The sequence below is a fragment of the Sorghum bicolor genome, chromosome 10, assembly GCF_000003195.3.
Source record: "Sorghum bicolor cultivar BTx623 chromosome 10, Sorghum_bicolor_NCBIv3, whole genome shotgun sequence".
Lineage (NCBI taxonomy): Eukaryota > Viridiplantae > Streptophyta > Magnoliopsida > Poales > Poaceae > Sorghum > Sorghum bicolor.
This window is the reverse complement of record NC_012879.2, coordinates 2,918,930-2,932,255: the sequence shown is the minus strand read 5'-3', so window position 1 is coordinate 2,932,255 and position 13,326 is coordinate 2,918,930. Positions and strand designations below refer to the sequence as shown.

The 13,326-nt window shown below is 42.7% G+C and overlaps 1 protein-coding gene across 1 annotated transcript; it reads right to left on the bottom strand.

Moving 5' to 3' along the window:
* On the bottom strand, positions 4,861–5,516 carry LOC8068778. The gene has a single exon (XM_002436424.2). It carries the CDS (start codon positions 5,425–5,427, stop codon positions 4,861–4,863), a length of 567 nt encoding a protein of 188 aa, XP_002436469.1. The 5' UTR covers positions 5,428–5,516.

The window sequence follows — 13,326 nt, the reverse complement described above, 5'->3', positions numbered from 1 at the left end:
TTTATTCACGCCGAACGTGTGCAGGGGGCCGCCGATCGCCACCTCGCGTCGAGCACCTTCACCGAGTCTTCTCCAACCCCCTGGGTGAGTTCGCCTTTCCCTCCGCTTGCCTCCCATGCTTTTAGTTCCTCAAACCGTGCTCAGAATCGCGTTATCGATGAACTCCGGCAAGCTCAGAGCCCCCAGCCATGGCGCGCCGCCGTAGAGAACGCCCCCGGCGACCGCGGGCTCCCTGGAATCCATCTCAACCGTCCGATCTTGAATCAACAGTGGAGATTAGAACGTACCTCTTCGGCTGTTTTGCTAAAGAGTCCCTGGACTTTTCCAGGAATCAACCCGCAGTGCATGGCATAATTTCAGCTCTACGCTTTTCAGTTTGGAAAACGTATTTTCGTCGGTTTGAAGCAAATTACGCTTTCCAGTAATTACAAGTTTGCCACTGAAATTGTTTTGCTCATAAAATATTCGTTTTAACTCCGTTTTTGTCCATTCAAATTTCGTTAGATTCGTAATTAATAGCTCTACATGTTAGTAACTTTATTTTCCCAGTTTGAAACTTTTTAATTTCGTGATCCTATTAAATTAATTATTTCTCTATAGGAAATCTTAGAAAATTCATATCTTCTACGTTTTAATTTCGATTTTCGTGAACTTTACGTTTGTATGATCATAGCGCTGCGTAGAACATTTTTATAAACTTTTATCTTTTATTTACCACTGTTTGGTGTATTGTTCTAATTACATCTTGTTTGCTTTGTGTATGATTGTCTCCATTGGATTGCGTGTTGTTGGTTGATGTTTGGGAATAGACGGTGAGTCGAACGTTGGTGAGCAAGACCAAGACTTTGAAGACCAGCAGGCTCAGGAGAGCTTTGAGCAAGGCAAGTATAACTGGGGACTATCCTTCTTACCTATACACAATTAATACAATATTTATCATATGCATATATCCACCTTGATGACCTTAGCAAATCGTAGATGATTGTTATCCTGAATTCCTTGTTGCCTATTTGGATATGCATTCTGGGTAGTTCTTGCTAGTGCTTGAATATAATCCATGATCTTGTAACATGAATGTTTGGATATACAATAAACAATAAAATAAGCTTTCTAGCAACTTGAATATAAAGGGTGGAAAGAACTCTGGCTTTTGCTAGATTGATCTTGACCCTCCATAAGGAGTTATCCCTTGGCAAAAGCTGGGACAACTCGTACAACCATGAGGGCTATATGGCTCTGGCTTTAGTCAAGTATGAGTAATTTTTCTAGCTCGTTAGCGGTTACCCATGTGGCGCAATTGGGGAATAGCAGACCGTGGATTCCTGCGGGTGAATCACATGGACTGACTAATGAAACCAAGCGGCCCTAACTTGTTAGATGAACCTTTGAAAGACTTCATAGTGAACCCTGCCGACCTTCTTTGGTAGTGGGTTAAGAGGCTGATCACCTCGGGCGAAAGGGTAAATCACGACTCATGGGTAAAGATGTACAACCTCTGCAGAGTGTTAAATCTGGTATACTAGCCGTGCCCACGGATACGGGCGGCCCGGAAAACTGACGGAATAGATGGACACTGATGAACATGGTTAATGATGATAAAGGATGGTTTATTATGTTGTTTATATGTGTTATTCTTTATTCTTGTGTACATTGATCATGTGGTTATGAGCTACCTTGACATTTGCTATCTAAATATAAATATACTATCTACATATAAAAGCTAAATGCAGTCAAACCAGTGTCAGCTATTTGAGCCTCATGAACCCCTGGTTATATTTGTTGAGTACGATATGTGCTCACTCTTGCAATTTCCCCCACACTTCAGGAGATGCTTTAGGCTTGTGGTCAACCAGTCAGTTTGATCCTGTGGAGAGGAGTTAATACCCGAAGTTTGGAGTTATCTATCCGCGGTTTGATACTGAAGGTTATCTCTTTTATACTAAGTACATTATATATTCATGCATTGTCTTTTGATATTACGCCTTATTTGTATCTATATGTGAGATTTGTTTTCTAAAACTCACATGTGGTGCATATCTGGTTTTGTTCTTAAAATCGGACATTACAAAGTGGTATCAAAAGTTTTCACGACCTAAACAAGGCCTAACTTGTGTTTGTGTTAAAAACTTCTCAACAGTTTTTTGGGGAAAAAAATCTCAAAACGGAATAAAGACTTGTGTTGGGCCAGTACCAATTTGTGGGTCTCGTGGTTCCGTGCATTTGCGTCGTCGCCTGTTCATCATCAGCATCGGCTGTCCAAATCGAGACTTGTGTTGGTCTAGTACCATTTGCGGGCCTTGAACACGTAGGATCCAATCCCATAACACACAAATATCTACAGTTGGCCCACCTAGCCTATATCTACAGTTGCTTGATCCTAAAAAAAAAAGAGTCTGTCTATTTGGAATTCTGGTGATCTGTTCCTTCTGATCATTCAAGTAATTTGAGAGAACAAATCACACAAATGAAACAAAAAAACAAAATCTAAGTGAATTAGGCCCTATGGTCACACGAGTAATCATAAAAGGCCAAATCACTCAAAATTAACTAGAAACAGAATTCGAGTGAAAACAGGAGTTGAAATCACACGAATTTTACATTCCATCAGAAAAAACAGCAAGAACTTTCTAAATTATAAATACAAAAACGTTGTAAATTAAATATTCAAAATAACAAAAAAAACTAAGAACAAAAAAAAAGAATTTTTATGGAGTGTAAAACCAAAAACATCTGAGAGGGCATTACATGAATGAAATAAAAACAGTTCAAATTATGAGCCACACATGTCCCTACTAAACTTTTTCACTTAGTATTACCTACATCAGTAATACATAGTAATTACATTTGAGTAAACGTTGTCATTCCTCACATGCCCAACGGCAGAAGCCGCAAGTACCAAAGGAATGCACAGCGATGTTTCTGAAAAATAAGCTCATCTTGCCTTTTATTCAAAGCAAAGCTTGATTAACCTATTTCTCTGAAGAAAGCGAGGTACAATTCAGCTCCAAATGTTCAAGTGCATGGCTGACCTCGAATCTTGTCTTCCCTTGTCGGATGAACTAAAACCATCAATACTAACAAAACAATGTTACACGAAATCCAATGCTGATATTTATTGAAAGGAATACTAGGGGGTGTTTAGATGCTTTTGGAATGGCAAATTTTTTTGTCCTAATCTTTTACTGTAAAACTTTTGTCCATTTAAATTTTACATCTTAATGTTTAGATACATGGCAAAACTTGCTATGCAGACATAGCATGTGTCCCCATAACGTTTTTACCTAGTTTTGTGCCTCTTGGATTCCAAATATCAAAGTTTAGCAGCTGAAGTTTTGCTCTTTTTACCCATGCTATTTAGATCCATTTTGCCAAAAGATGAGCTAAAACAGTAAAAGTTTTGACAAATGAGGGGAAGTAAACACCCTCTTAGTATTTTCCAAAGAAAATATACGTGACAAATTAAAAGCTAGCCGGCAGAAGCCAACATCACCAATTCTTAATTGAGGGATATGAGGACAACATAATTAAGAAAATACAAAACGGAAAGCGCAAATAACTCCCCGAGCGTTGCCGCGAGAATCAGCAATTGATTTTTCACGTGTTGCTATGAGAATTAGTGATAGATTCCTCTCATATTATTACTATTATTATATATTATGGAGCACAAAGTATTTAAGACATAAGTATAATTTGTGAACATAAGTAGCTACTTGCTTTTTGAACAACTCAGAAATTAAAGTAAACACTCTTCATCATGCAGAAAGCTGATTGAGAAGGCTATTGCCAAAAAAAAGTGTCCATAATTATCACATTTCATTCAGCTAGTTGGTTCATGTAGACTGTTTTCATCGAGGGACAGCCAAATCCAAATTAGCAGTAGTATTCTAGTGAGCAATAGAGAAACGTGTGCCCGTGAAAACTTTTCAAACCTATTCATTTGATTGGAATTGTAAAGGCCAGTCGACTTGATGCCATGCAACTTTTCAGTTTCTTATGCATTAGTTGACGATGCTTCTTCTGTATTAGTTTAATAGTTGATGACGACGTTAGTATCAGATAGCATTAGCAGTGAAGTTCAGCTTGGAGCTTAGTGACCTGTGGGACCCTTTGATGACGTGACCTCATAAAATCACAGAGAAATAGGTAGTGTGGTTTAGTTTTATAAGAGGATAGGGTAGAATATGATTGTGTGATAGCTTTGTAGAAGGATACCATCATCAAACTTGGCTAAGCAATCCTCTGATCTTGTCCCCAAATCCTCTACCTGTTCCAAATTCCAGTTCAATTCGATAGCTAACATATATTATCGTGGCGAAGCCAGAAGATTTCAGGAGCCTGGACAATTCTCATTAAGCAAAAATATTTAACTATAAAATCACAAAATTCTATATAAATATAAAAAAGATTTCTTTTGTATTTTCACGAGGAGCCCGGCCGGCCGCCCGGTGGTGGCTCCGCCAGTGTGGCCGGAAATACTTGTCAACCCTTTTCTGAACAAGCCATTCCTTTTCTTGGTGCTCCAATCAGCACATCGTTGCAAGTTTTTGTTCATGATGCACAATCTCATACAGAACATGATTAACTTTATTCCAAAAAAAAGGAAAAGGAAATTTGCATTACACGTCCATGATGCACTATCTCATGTACAATCACAAGGAAAAAAACAAAGAAACATGCATGTGCATCAAGCAAATAAAGGTTTCTTGTTGATGTATATTCAACGGAACCGGGTGTTGCATTGCCAGCGATCTTGTTACGTTGCCGATCCCTGGACTGCATGTAACGAAGGAAACCGCGCAGATGCTGATGATGGTGACGATGGAAGATGGATCGGATCGATCGACCCCGTGCGACCCACAGCTATGGCTGCCCCTGCTCGGCAGCGTGACCGTGGGCCAATGCACGGACGAAAAGGACCGTCAGGATTCCGAGGAGGGTGTAGGACACGAAAATTAGCGCCGCCGAGTCGGAGTCGCGGCGGGCGTCGTAGGCGTCGAGCGCCGTGTTGCACGTCAGCACGGCGAAGCCCACCTTAGCAAGCACGCAATACTGCCCGTCCATGTTGACTCTGCCGCCGCCTTCTTCTTCTTCTCCGGCGCGGTCGTGATCGGGGCCGTCGCGGAGGCAGAGCAAGACGAGGGCGCCGACGGCCAGCGGCATGATCGTCGGCGCCACCCCGGACGCGAACATGGCCGTGAGCAGCGCTGTGAGCGCCCACACCGCGGCCTTGGTCTTGGCATCCCTGCCATTGCCACCACGCTCGAACTCACGGAGGCAGAGGAAGAGCAGTACGAGCGCGGCGTCCACGGCGAGCACGGACGTGACGGCGGCGGCGTCGCCCCAGGAGTTGTAGACGGCGAGTGCCGAATTGAAGATCAGGGCGCCTAAACTTAGCTTGACCAGGGTAGAATATTGCCGGTCGGCCATGCCGAAATATGGAGTTCAACAAAGATCCCGGGTGCTTATATTTATATAGTCTGCTGGTGCTAGCACTAGTAGTGTCCTTGAGCTCCTTAGCTTAGGTTGAATCGAGTTTGATTCGAGACGGAGCGATCTCCGTGACAGTTTATAGGAAGATGAAGTGTTCCGGTTTGCAACATGGTCACACCCAAAACAGTACGAGGGGGCAGAACATGAAAGAGAGATAAATATTTTTGAGATAAATTAAAGAAATGGAAAAGCAACCCATGTTTCGCCATGGGCGCCATCTTTTGACGACGGGCCACGCACATTCGCCGGCGCCAGAGCTCCCGGTCCCGGACCAAGGAACTCACCTTTTCATCATTAAACCTTTCAGCCTACGGGCTATGGCCGGCCCGGCGACGGCCGACGGCCGACGCCGTTGTAAAGTCACCTGCTCAAACAACCAACCGTTTAGCTAGGACACCCAACCGGCGAAGGCCACTAACATGTTTCAAGAAAAAGCTCACGCCTTTCCTGTCAGGGGCAGGGCGACGGCGACCATTCTATATATTGCCGGAAATACTTATCAAATGGGCCTTTTTCGGAAATGATGGTCCACGGGACGCAGCCATGGGGCACTAAGGGGTGACCAAATGCCGCCATGGCTGGCTGGCCGGAGCTCTGAGCTCTAGTTAATTGCAGCATATTTAGCTGACATCCAGAGAAAGGGCGGGAGGGCACTCCGATTCTAAATGCCAACTGTCTCTACTCTTTCTACCCGGTGCCACTTATCTGAACGTAGCTAGTATAATATTAACAAAGGACTAGAGATGTGCTTGTCGACAATTTGTATTCCTAAAGTTGCATGGTACACCGTACCTACTTCCTGAGATTGACGAGATCTTTCGTTGCTCCCCAGATCGATTGGTGACGGATGTTGAAGTCCTTTTCTTCAAGTTGCAGCCTTGCAGGGGCTAATAAGCTGAGCGTTCCGTAGGGCGCCACGTGGAATCATGTATGCATGGAGTATTAAATATAGATAAAAATAAAAACTAATTGCACAGTTTGGTTGGAATTGACGAGACGAATCTTTTAAGCCTAGTTAGTCTATGATTGGACAATATTTGTCAAATACAAACGAAACAAGACCCTTACCTCGTTTCGGAAGGCTACAGACGGTCTGTACCCATACCAATCCTAGCACCCTTGAGGCCTTGACCATGTTGGTTGCTGCAACGGCCTGCAATCTGATCAGTGATCACTACTACATCAGTCTTCAAAGTTTTTTTTGGAACTTGGCAGCAATGTAATGAGGTGAAACGTACTTTCATCAGAAGCTAACAGATTCTGACAGATAATCCTCTTACATTGACGACCATCCATAAATTAAGCTCCAAATCGAATGGAATTGATGTCATTCCGCCCATGCCCAACGGCAGAAGCCTACGGAAGTACCAAAGGCATAGCGATCTTTCTGAAAGAAAAAAAAAACAAGCTCCAAATCGAATGGAATTGATGGCATTCCGCCCATGCCCAACGGCACAAGCCTACGCAAGTACCAAAGGCACAGCGATCTTTCTGAAAGAAAAAAACAAGCTCCTCTTTGCCTGTTTTTTTTTAATGAAACTGGAGGGATTTACACCCCTACAGCACTTTATTAAAATCAAGAGGTAACCGGAACAGAAACTAAGAGAAAAGGTAAAAAACCAAAGCAATAGGAGCAGAAGAAACAAGAGGAGTGAGCAACTAGAGCTCACGCACCTCAACACCAAGCAACCATATATGAGGAGTAAATAGCACGACTGGTAGTATTACATGGTTTTTATTTGGCTCCCCAAACTACGAAATCACACGTCTGACTTCCTAATGTATTTAAGTGATCTCATCCAGATCCAAAATACACATAAGGAGGGTTAGAAGAAGCTGATGTGGTTATCCACGTGGATGTGATTTAAGTACATGACTTCTGATTTAAGCCCACACGTGCGGCCACTGGCTCGCCCCTCCTCCTCATCACGGCGCCCGTGGTATACAACCCAGTCATATAGGCGGCAATGACGGGTGATTACGCTGCCGAGCGAGATGAGGTAGACATGGGAGGGGGTTTGATCTGCGGTTATCCATTGTTGCGCTCACCCACACACGGTGGGGGGCGCACACCACCATCGCAGACGCCGCCGCTGCTAACTGTGACAAGTGGACGCTGCCACGCCGGGCACCGTGGGACTCTCAGCTTAGAGGTGTTGTGCTTAAGGCCTTGTTTAGTTCGCAAATTTTTTTTTCAAAATTCTCCGTCACATCGAATCTTTGGTCGCATGCATGGAGCATTAAATATAGACGAAAATATAAACTAATTGCACAGCTTACCTGTAATTTGTGAGATGAATCTTTTGAGCCTAGTTACTCCATGATTAGACAATGTTTGTCAAATAAAAACGAAAGTGCTACAGTAGCCAAAAACCCAAATTTTTCCCAACTAAACAAGGCATAAATCAGGTCCATATGGACAATCACTTCAGCTTCTAAACCTTATTGCGTGTGTTTTGGACGTTGTTAAGATCACTTAAATACATTAGAGAGTCAAATGTATGATATCGTAGTTTAGAGACCTAGATGAAAATCATCCAATACTTTAATAACCGGCCGTGCAATTTACTCATATATTAGCTTACTAGATATATACCCGTGTTGCACGGGGTAATGAATTTGTATCCATGTGTACAGCGATGCATGTGTGTTATAGTTTAGATGAACATATTAATAATTTTTTTCTATGTTTACAACAATTGATGATGCATATAGCTTATGTTTTAAATAAACATATTTAGAAATATACAGATTTGATTACATAAAGCAAATATCTTTATGTTTTACTAGCAAATATGTCCGCATGTTGCAACAAGAAGAAAAAAACTACTAAATAGTCACGCAAAATGATAACGTGAACGGTACATACATATTTTATATTTTTTGCTTTTTTAGTTTATTTCATGATGACAGACACATTCATAATGTAAGTTAATACCGATAATAAATAACAAATATCCTATTCAACCTGTATTGAATTAAAATACACCTTAATATATTTTTCCCTTCCATTGCAAAACTTTTTATACTACCCATGTGTTTCTATGACTCAATATCGACCTTTGTAGCTTTTTTGTGCTCCATAACTTAATGCACAAACAACATAATAAATGTTGAAAAATAGGGGTTATCCATCGGGACGTGCTTTAGACAGGAAACGAACAACGGAGAGTTAGTGAAGCCTTTGGGAACACCAACAACGAAGGCATCCTCCTCGCTGGACACCTCTGTGTATTATGGGTCTACCTCTGGCACGTTCTTGATCATCGCTGGACCTATATGCTTACAACATATGCAACGATGATTTAATACAACTATAGTTAAAGCACAATCTAACAAGATTCATAACATCTATGGATATATCATATTTTTATAAATATAACAAAACTGGTTTAGAATTTTCTGATTTTTATGATTTTTGGTGGATTTTGTAAAATCTCCGTTTTTTATAAAAAGAGAAAAATGAAAGAAAAATAAAAATGTTTGCATGGGCTTGGTCCAGCCCAACAAAGGCCCAAGTCAAAAAAAGAAGCCCACTTGAATTTGGACATTTTGCATCAAAAACTCTAATTTATTTTAAAAACTATTAAGGTCCTCCGACTTCTTTCTCTCTTGTATTTTTACATCTGAAACCCTTCATTTCTTTCTATTCTCTTCCCTACTCTTAATCAGTAATTGACGGACAGAAGCTGTCTAAAATTTTGCCTCTTTATAGATAGGTATAGATATCATGTAGATTTGGTTTATAGAAACCTAATATTTTTTTGTCTTATAATTTTACAAACCTAACATGTCACGGCCCTCTGGCCATCCAGGCGCACCATGCGACGTAGATGGGGCCGCTCACGAGGCCTTGGGGACGCAAGCAGCGCCCGCTGCCGCCACAGACGTTAACGTCGTCGCTGACGCCGCCATAGTATGCCGGTGTTGTAGACCATCACCGCTAATGGCGGCGACAACACTGACCCTGTTGTTGATGCTAGCTGCCTCGAGCTAGATCCGCTAGTGTTGGAACCACACACGAGTTCGGTGACACCCACGTGGATCGATCCAATGCTGGAGGAGTTCGTTGTCTCACATCAGGAGGCTCGACCTCTGTTGGATACTAGTTCTCCGACGATGGTGGCTCAGGACATGACGGATCCACCTCCGTCATCGCCTGTGCAGGACACGCCTCCTCAGATGGGACCTTGCGTAGTCGCGGATGAGGCGGCGCTCGTGGCGGATTATACGCCGACATGGAAGTCACCGCTCGCTTGACCCTTCTACGCTGACGAAGGACGCACGGCCGGGCACCGCGGGCCCCAGTAATGCGACACCCCGCGCTGAACAAGGCCGCTCGACGGCTCGCACGGTTTGTGGATGAGGTGCAGGTCAAGCGAAGGTCACCCTTGCTCGCATCTCCACCACGGGCAAAAGGTGGCAACCAAGAGGGCCCTGACGGTCAGGGCCTAGAGTAGACAGATTGCCGCCCAATTATTGGCGCACATCCTGGCCTCCAAGCGAGGCGAGACACTCCTCAAGCAGAGGTTGGGCATCACGCTGCCAGCAGCTCTGACTTCACCTGCGTCCAAGGTAACACTTGACGGCATTCACAGTGGAAACCTGATGATGGGCTAGGTGGATGCTCTTGACGTGTTGTTTCCAGCGTTCAACGAGGTCACTAGGGAGCTCATCGCGGAAGCCCCGTAGTACGTTGTCATGCTTGCACGTTTCGTTATTCCAGTTATGTAATATCGAATCTGGGAACAATTTGCTAGGTTGGTCCAGATGTTATACCACTTAGCACACTTGATGCGCTGTCGTTTGCATGACAAACTTTTTTCTTCTTCTTAAATGCAATGATATACAAATCTTTTACGTTATTCGAGGAGAAAATTAAAAAAAATCTAATAAATTGTTTTATGTTTGGAACTCCAAAGTATTTCTAAATTCTCCAGGTTTCCGTCTTCTGTGTGGAGGTGGTAGACTAATGGACCACGTTGTTACATGTGGGCATCAAGTGAATCAGCACACGTCGGACTCGTCTCTTACATTGCATGAAGGGTAAGCTGGGTGCAGACGCGTGGCCGGCGAGTGAGGCACAGACGCGCGAGTGCTGCGGCTGCCGCCAACACGAACTCGCATCGTGTCGCCTACGTCCATGACGAGACGCACGCTCCCTCCTACACCGGGACTACGCACGGCAATAGGTCGCAGTTGCCTGCCACCGTCGGCCAGGAGCGTGATTTCTTTGCAGGGAGGTGTGATTCGACGTGGACCCACTTGGGTGGTGGGAGCCTGCGGATTAAGCTGGGAAGTGAATTCACGATGACATTAGGAATTTTGTGGGTTGCACGGAAAAAATAATATACACGCTTGGACAAGCCTTTTCCTTGAGCCTGTCCATGTTTTTTATTACGTGCTTCCGTTTATATTAGGTGCATCCGACGCGGACTCGAATAATATGGGCCATGGCAGGCGAGGCGATGGATTAGTTGATCTGACGATGACGTCAGGCATTTTTTAGGAGCATATAAGAAGATTTCTCTGAACAAAAGCGAGGCACAATCGTATCAGGTACTTGCTCCATGCAGCAATAATGCTGGGGTCTCCAAATGTTCAAGTACATGGCCGACTTGGAATCTTTTCTTCCCTTGTAGGCTGAACTAAAACCACTAATAGTAACAAAACAATGATATAGGTAATCCAATGCTGATATATTTATTAAAAAAGAATATCAACCACAAAGAAAAAGAGTACTCGTCTAGCTGTTAAGGCCGGATCTAGAGTGGGTAAAGACACAAAACATCTTTTTCGCAGTACTTGGACAATCCACTCAACAGCATTGAGATGGCGGCACTCTCTGATGTGGACCACAATTGAATAAACCTCAAACTGACCGTGGAGTATAATCAAAGCAGAGGTTGATTTGTGGATCTCTGCTGGTCGTCACGGGCGGCTTACGTCGTTAGGAGCTCTTTTGTCGCAAATTGTCCAAGTGTAGTAAGACTAGAGCCGTTTTGTGTTAGCTGGAACTTGTTCTTGTGGCTGGTGTTTGTTTTGATAAGCCATGACTTTCTTGGGCCTCGTTTAGTTCACCTCGAAATCCAAAAAGTTTTCAAGATTTCCCGTCACATCGAATCTTGCGGCATATTAATGAAACATTAAATATAAACAAAAACAAAAACTAATTACACAGTTTGTCTATAAATCGCGAGACGAATCTTTTGATTCTAATTAGTTTATAATTGAATAATATTTATCAAATAAAAACGAAAATGCTACGGTAGCGAAATCCGAAATTTTTTCGAAACTAAACAAGGCCTCGCTGTAAACGTGTTTTTTTTACCTTGAAATACGTGACGTGTGAGCCATCCGACATTCTGACAGAGCGTTGTCTTCAAAGCTTTTTTTTTTATCCGCGTGAGGAGCTTACGAGTGTTTTGGACTGGTCTCACCAAAGTTTTTCAACTTTACGATTTTAGCTCCACACACTCAGTTTAAAAAAAAAATAGAGTTATAAAAGTATCTAAAAAATACTTCATAAATTCTATTTTTTTATGAAACTTCTCCATAGTGGAGTTTGTAAAACACTCCTTAACACCCCTTCTTAGCGTGAATTGGAAACGGCAGTCCCGAATGCTAGCGTTTGGATGGTCACGGCATTGGAGGGCGGAATCATTGCACGTTTCCGCATAGTATTCAGCCCAGCTATCACCCCCGCGGCAAATCCGAGTGGAGGTCCTCAGCATTTGCTGGGCGAGTGGTGGCGGGTGAGCGCCCTCTTCCCCGTGGCCGGTGGCACGACACCCTTTCCTCTTCCTATGGTGGCATGAGCTCCTCTTCCTCCTCGGGCGGAAATCTTAAAAAGTTTTTGGTTTTAAGGTGAACTAAATAAGGCTATGCAATGGCCCGCGATCTGATCACTGATCCTGCTGCTCAGGCTATGGTCTTGTTTAGTTCACCTAAAAACCAAAAACTTTTTCAAGATTCCTCGTCACATCAAATCTTACGGCACATGAATGGAACATTAAATATAGATAAAAATAAAAAATTAATTGTATAGTTTGTCTATAAATCACGAGATGAATTTTTTGAACCTAGTTAATTTATGATTGGATAATATTTGTCAAATAAAAATAAAAATACTACAATACTCAAATAAAAAAATTTAGAAACTAAACAAGGCAAGTTTGATTTTTTGTGCGTGTGACGTGGGGCCTAGTTTGGTCGTGTCATTCAGTCCGTAACGAAAATATTATAATATTTCTTTTTGCTAGTTTTTGTTATGTTTTGAGTTGAACGGGCTATGGGTCAACACGACACGTTGTTTTAGTCATGCTTAGTGGCCTGGCACAGCCCAAATTTCAGCCCACAAGCCTGTGCTTAGGCCGAAGGCCAAGTACGAGGCATGGAATCCCACGCCCAGAAGAGATGGCGTACCATGCCGGCCCGACATCTTACAGGCCTAGCCCGTGCCTATGCCGTACTGAACCGGGCCGGCCCCGATGGCAAACTATAGGCCAGGGTCATTTGGTAGATCTTTAATTTTAGTAAGAACAACGTCAGTTATAGCTTCTCTATAAAAACAATTACTTTTGGATCTAGCTTCTCCAGTATCTTCAAGAGTCTTTTTAAAATTTACTCTTTAAATCATCATTCAAAGCGTCATTTAACTAAAAATTGTTTTCTATAGGCTTCGTTCGCTTTTCTTATAAGTCGTACTTTTTCTACCATTCAGTAATGCTTTTCTCTCATAATAAGTTAGCGAACAATACTTTCAACAATAGCTTTTCAAACAAGCGGATAGACATATCTTTAGGTCATGTTTGGTTGCCGGTGTTTTTTCTTTAA

Excerpts from the sequence above, each read along its gene's own strand:
- LOC8068778 (XM_002436424.2), bottom strand. The coding sequence starts at position 5,427 with ATGGCCGACCGGCAATATTCTACCCTGGTCAAGCTAAGTTTAGGCGCC.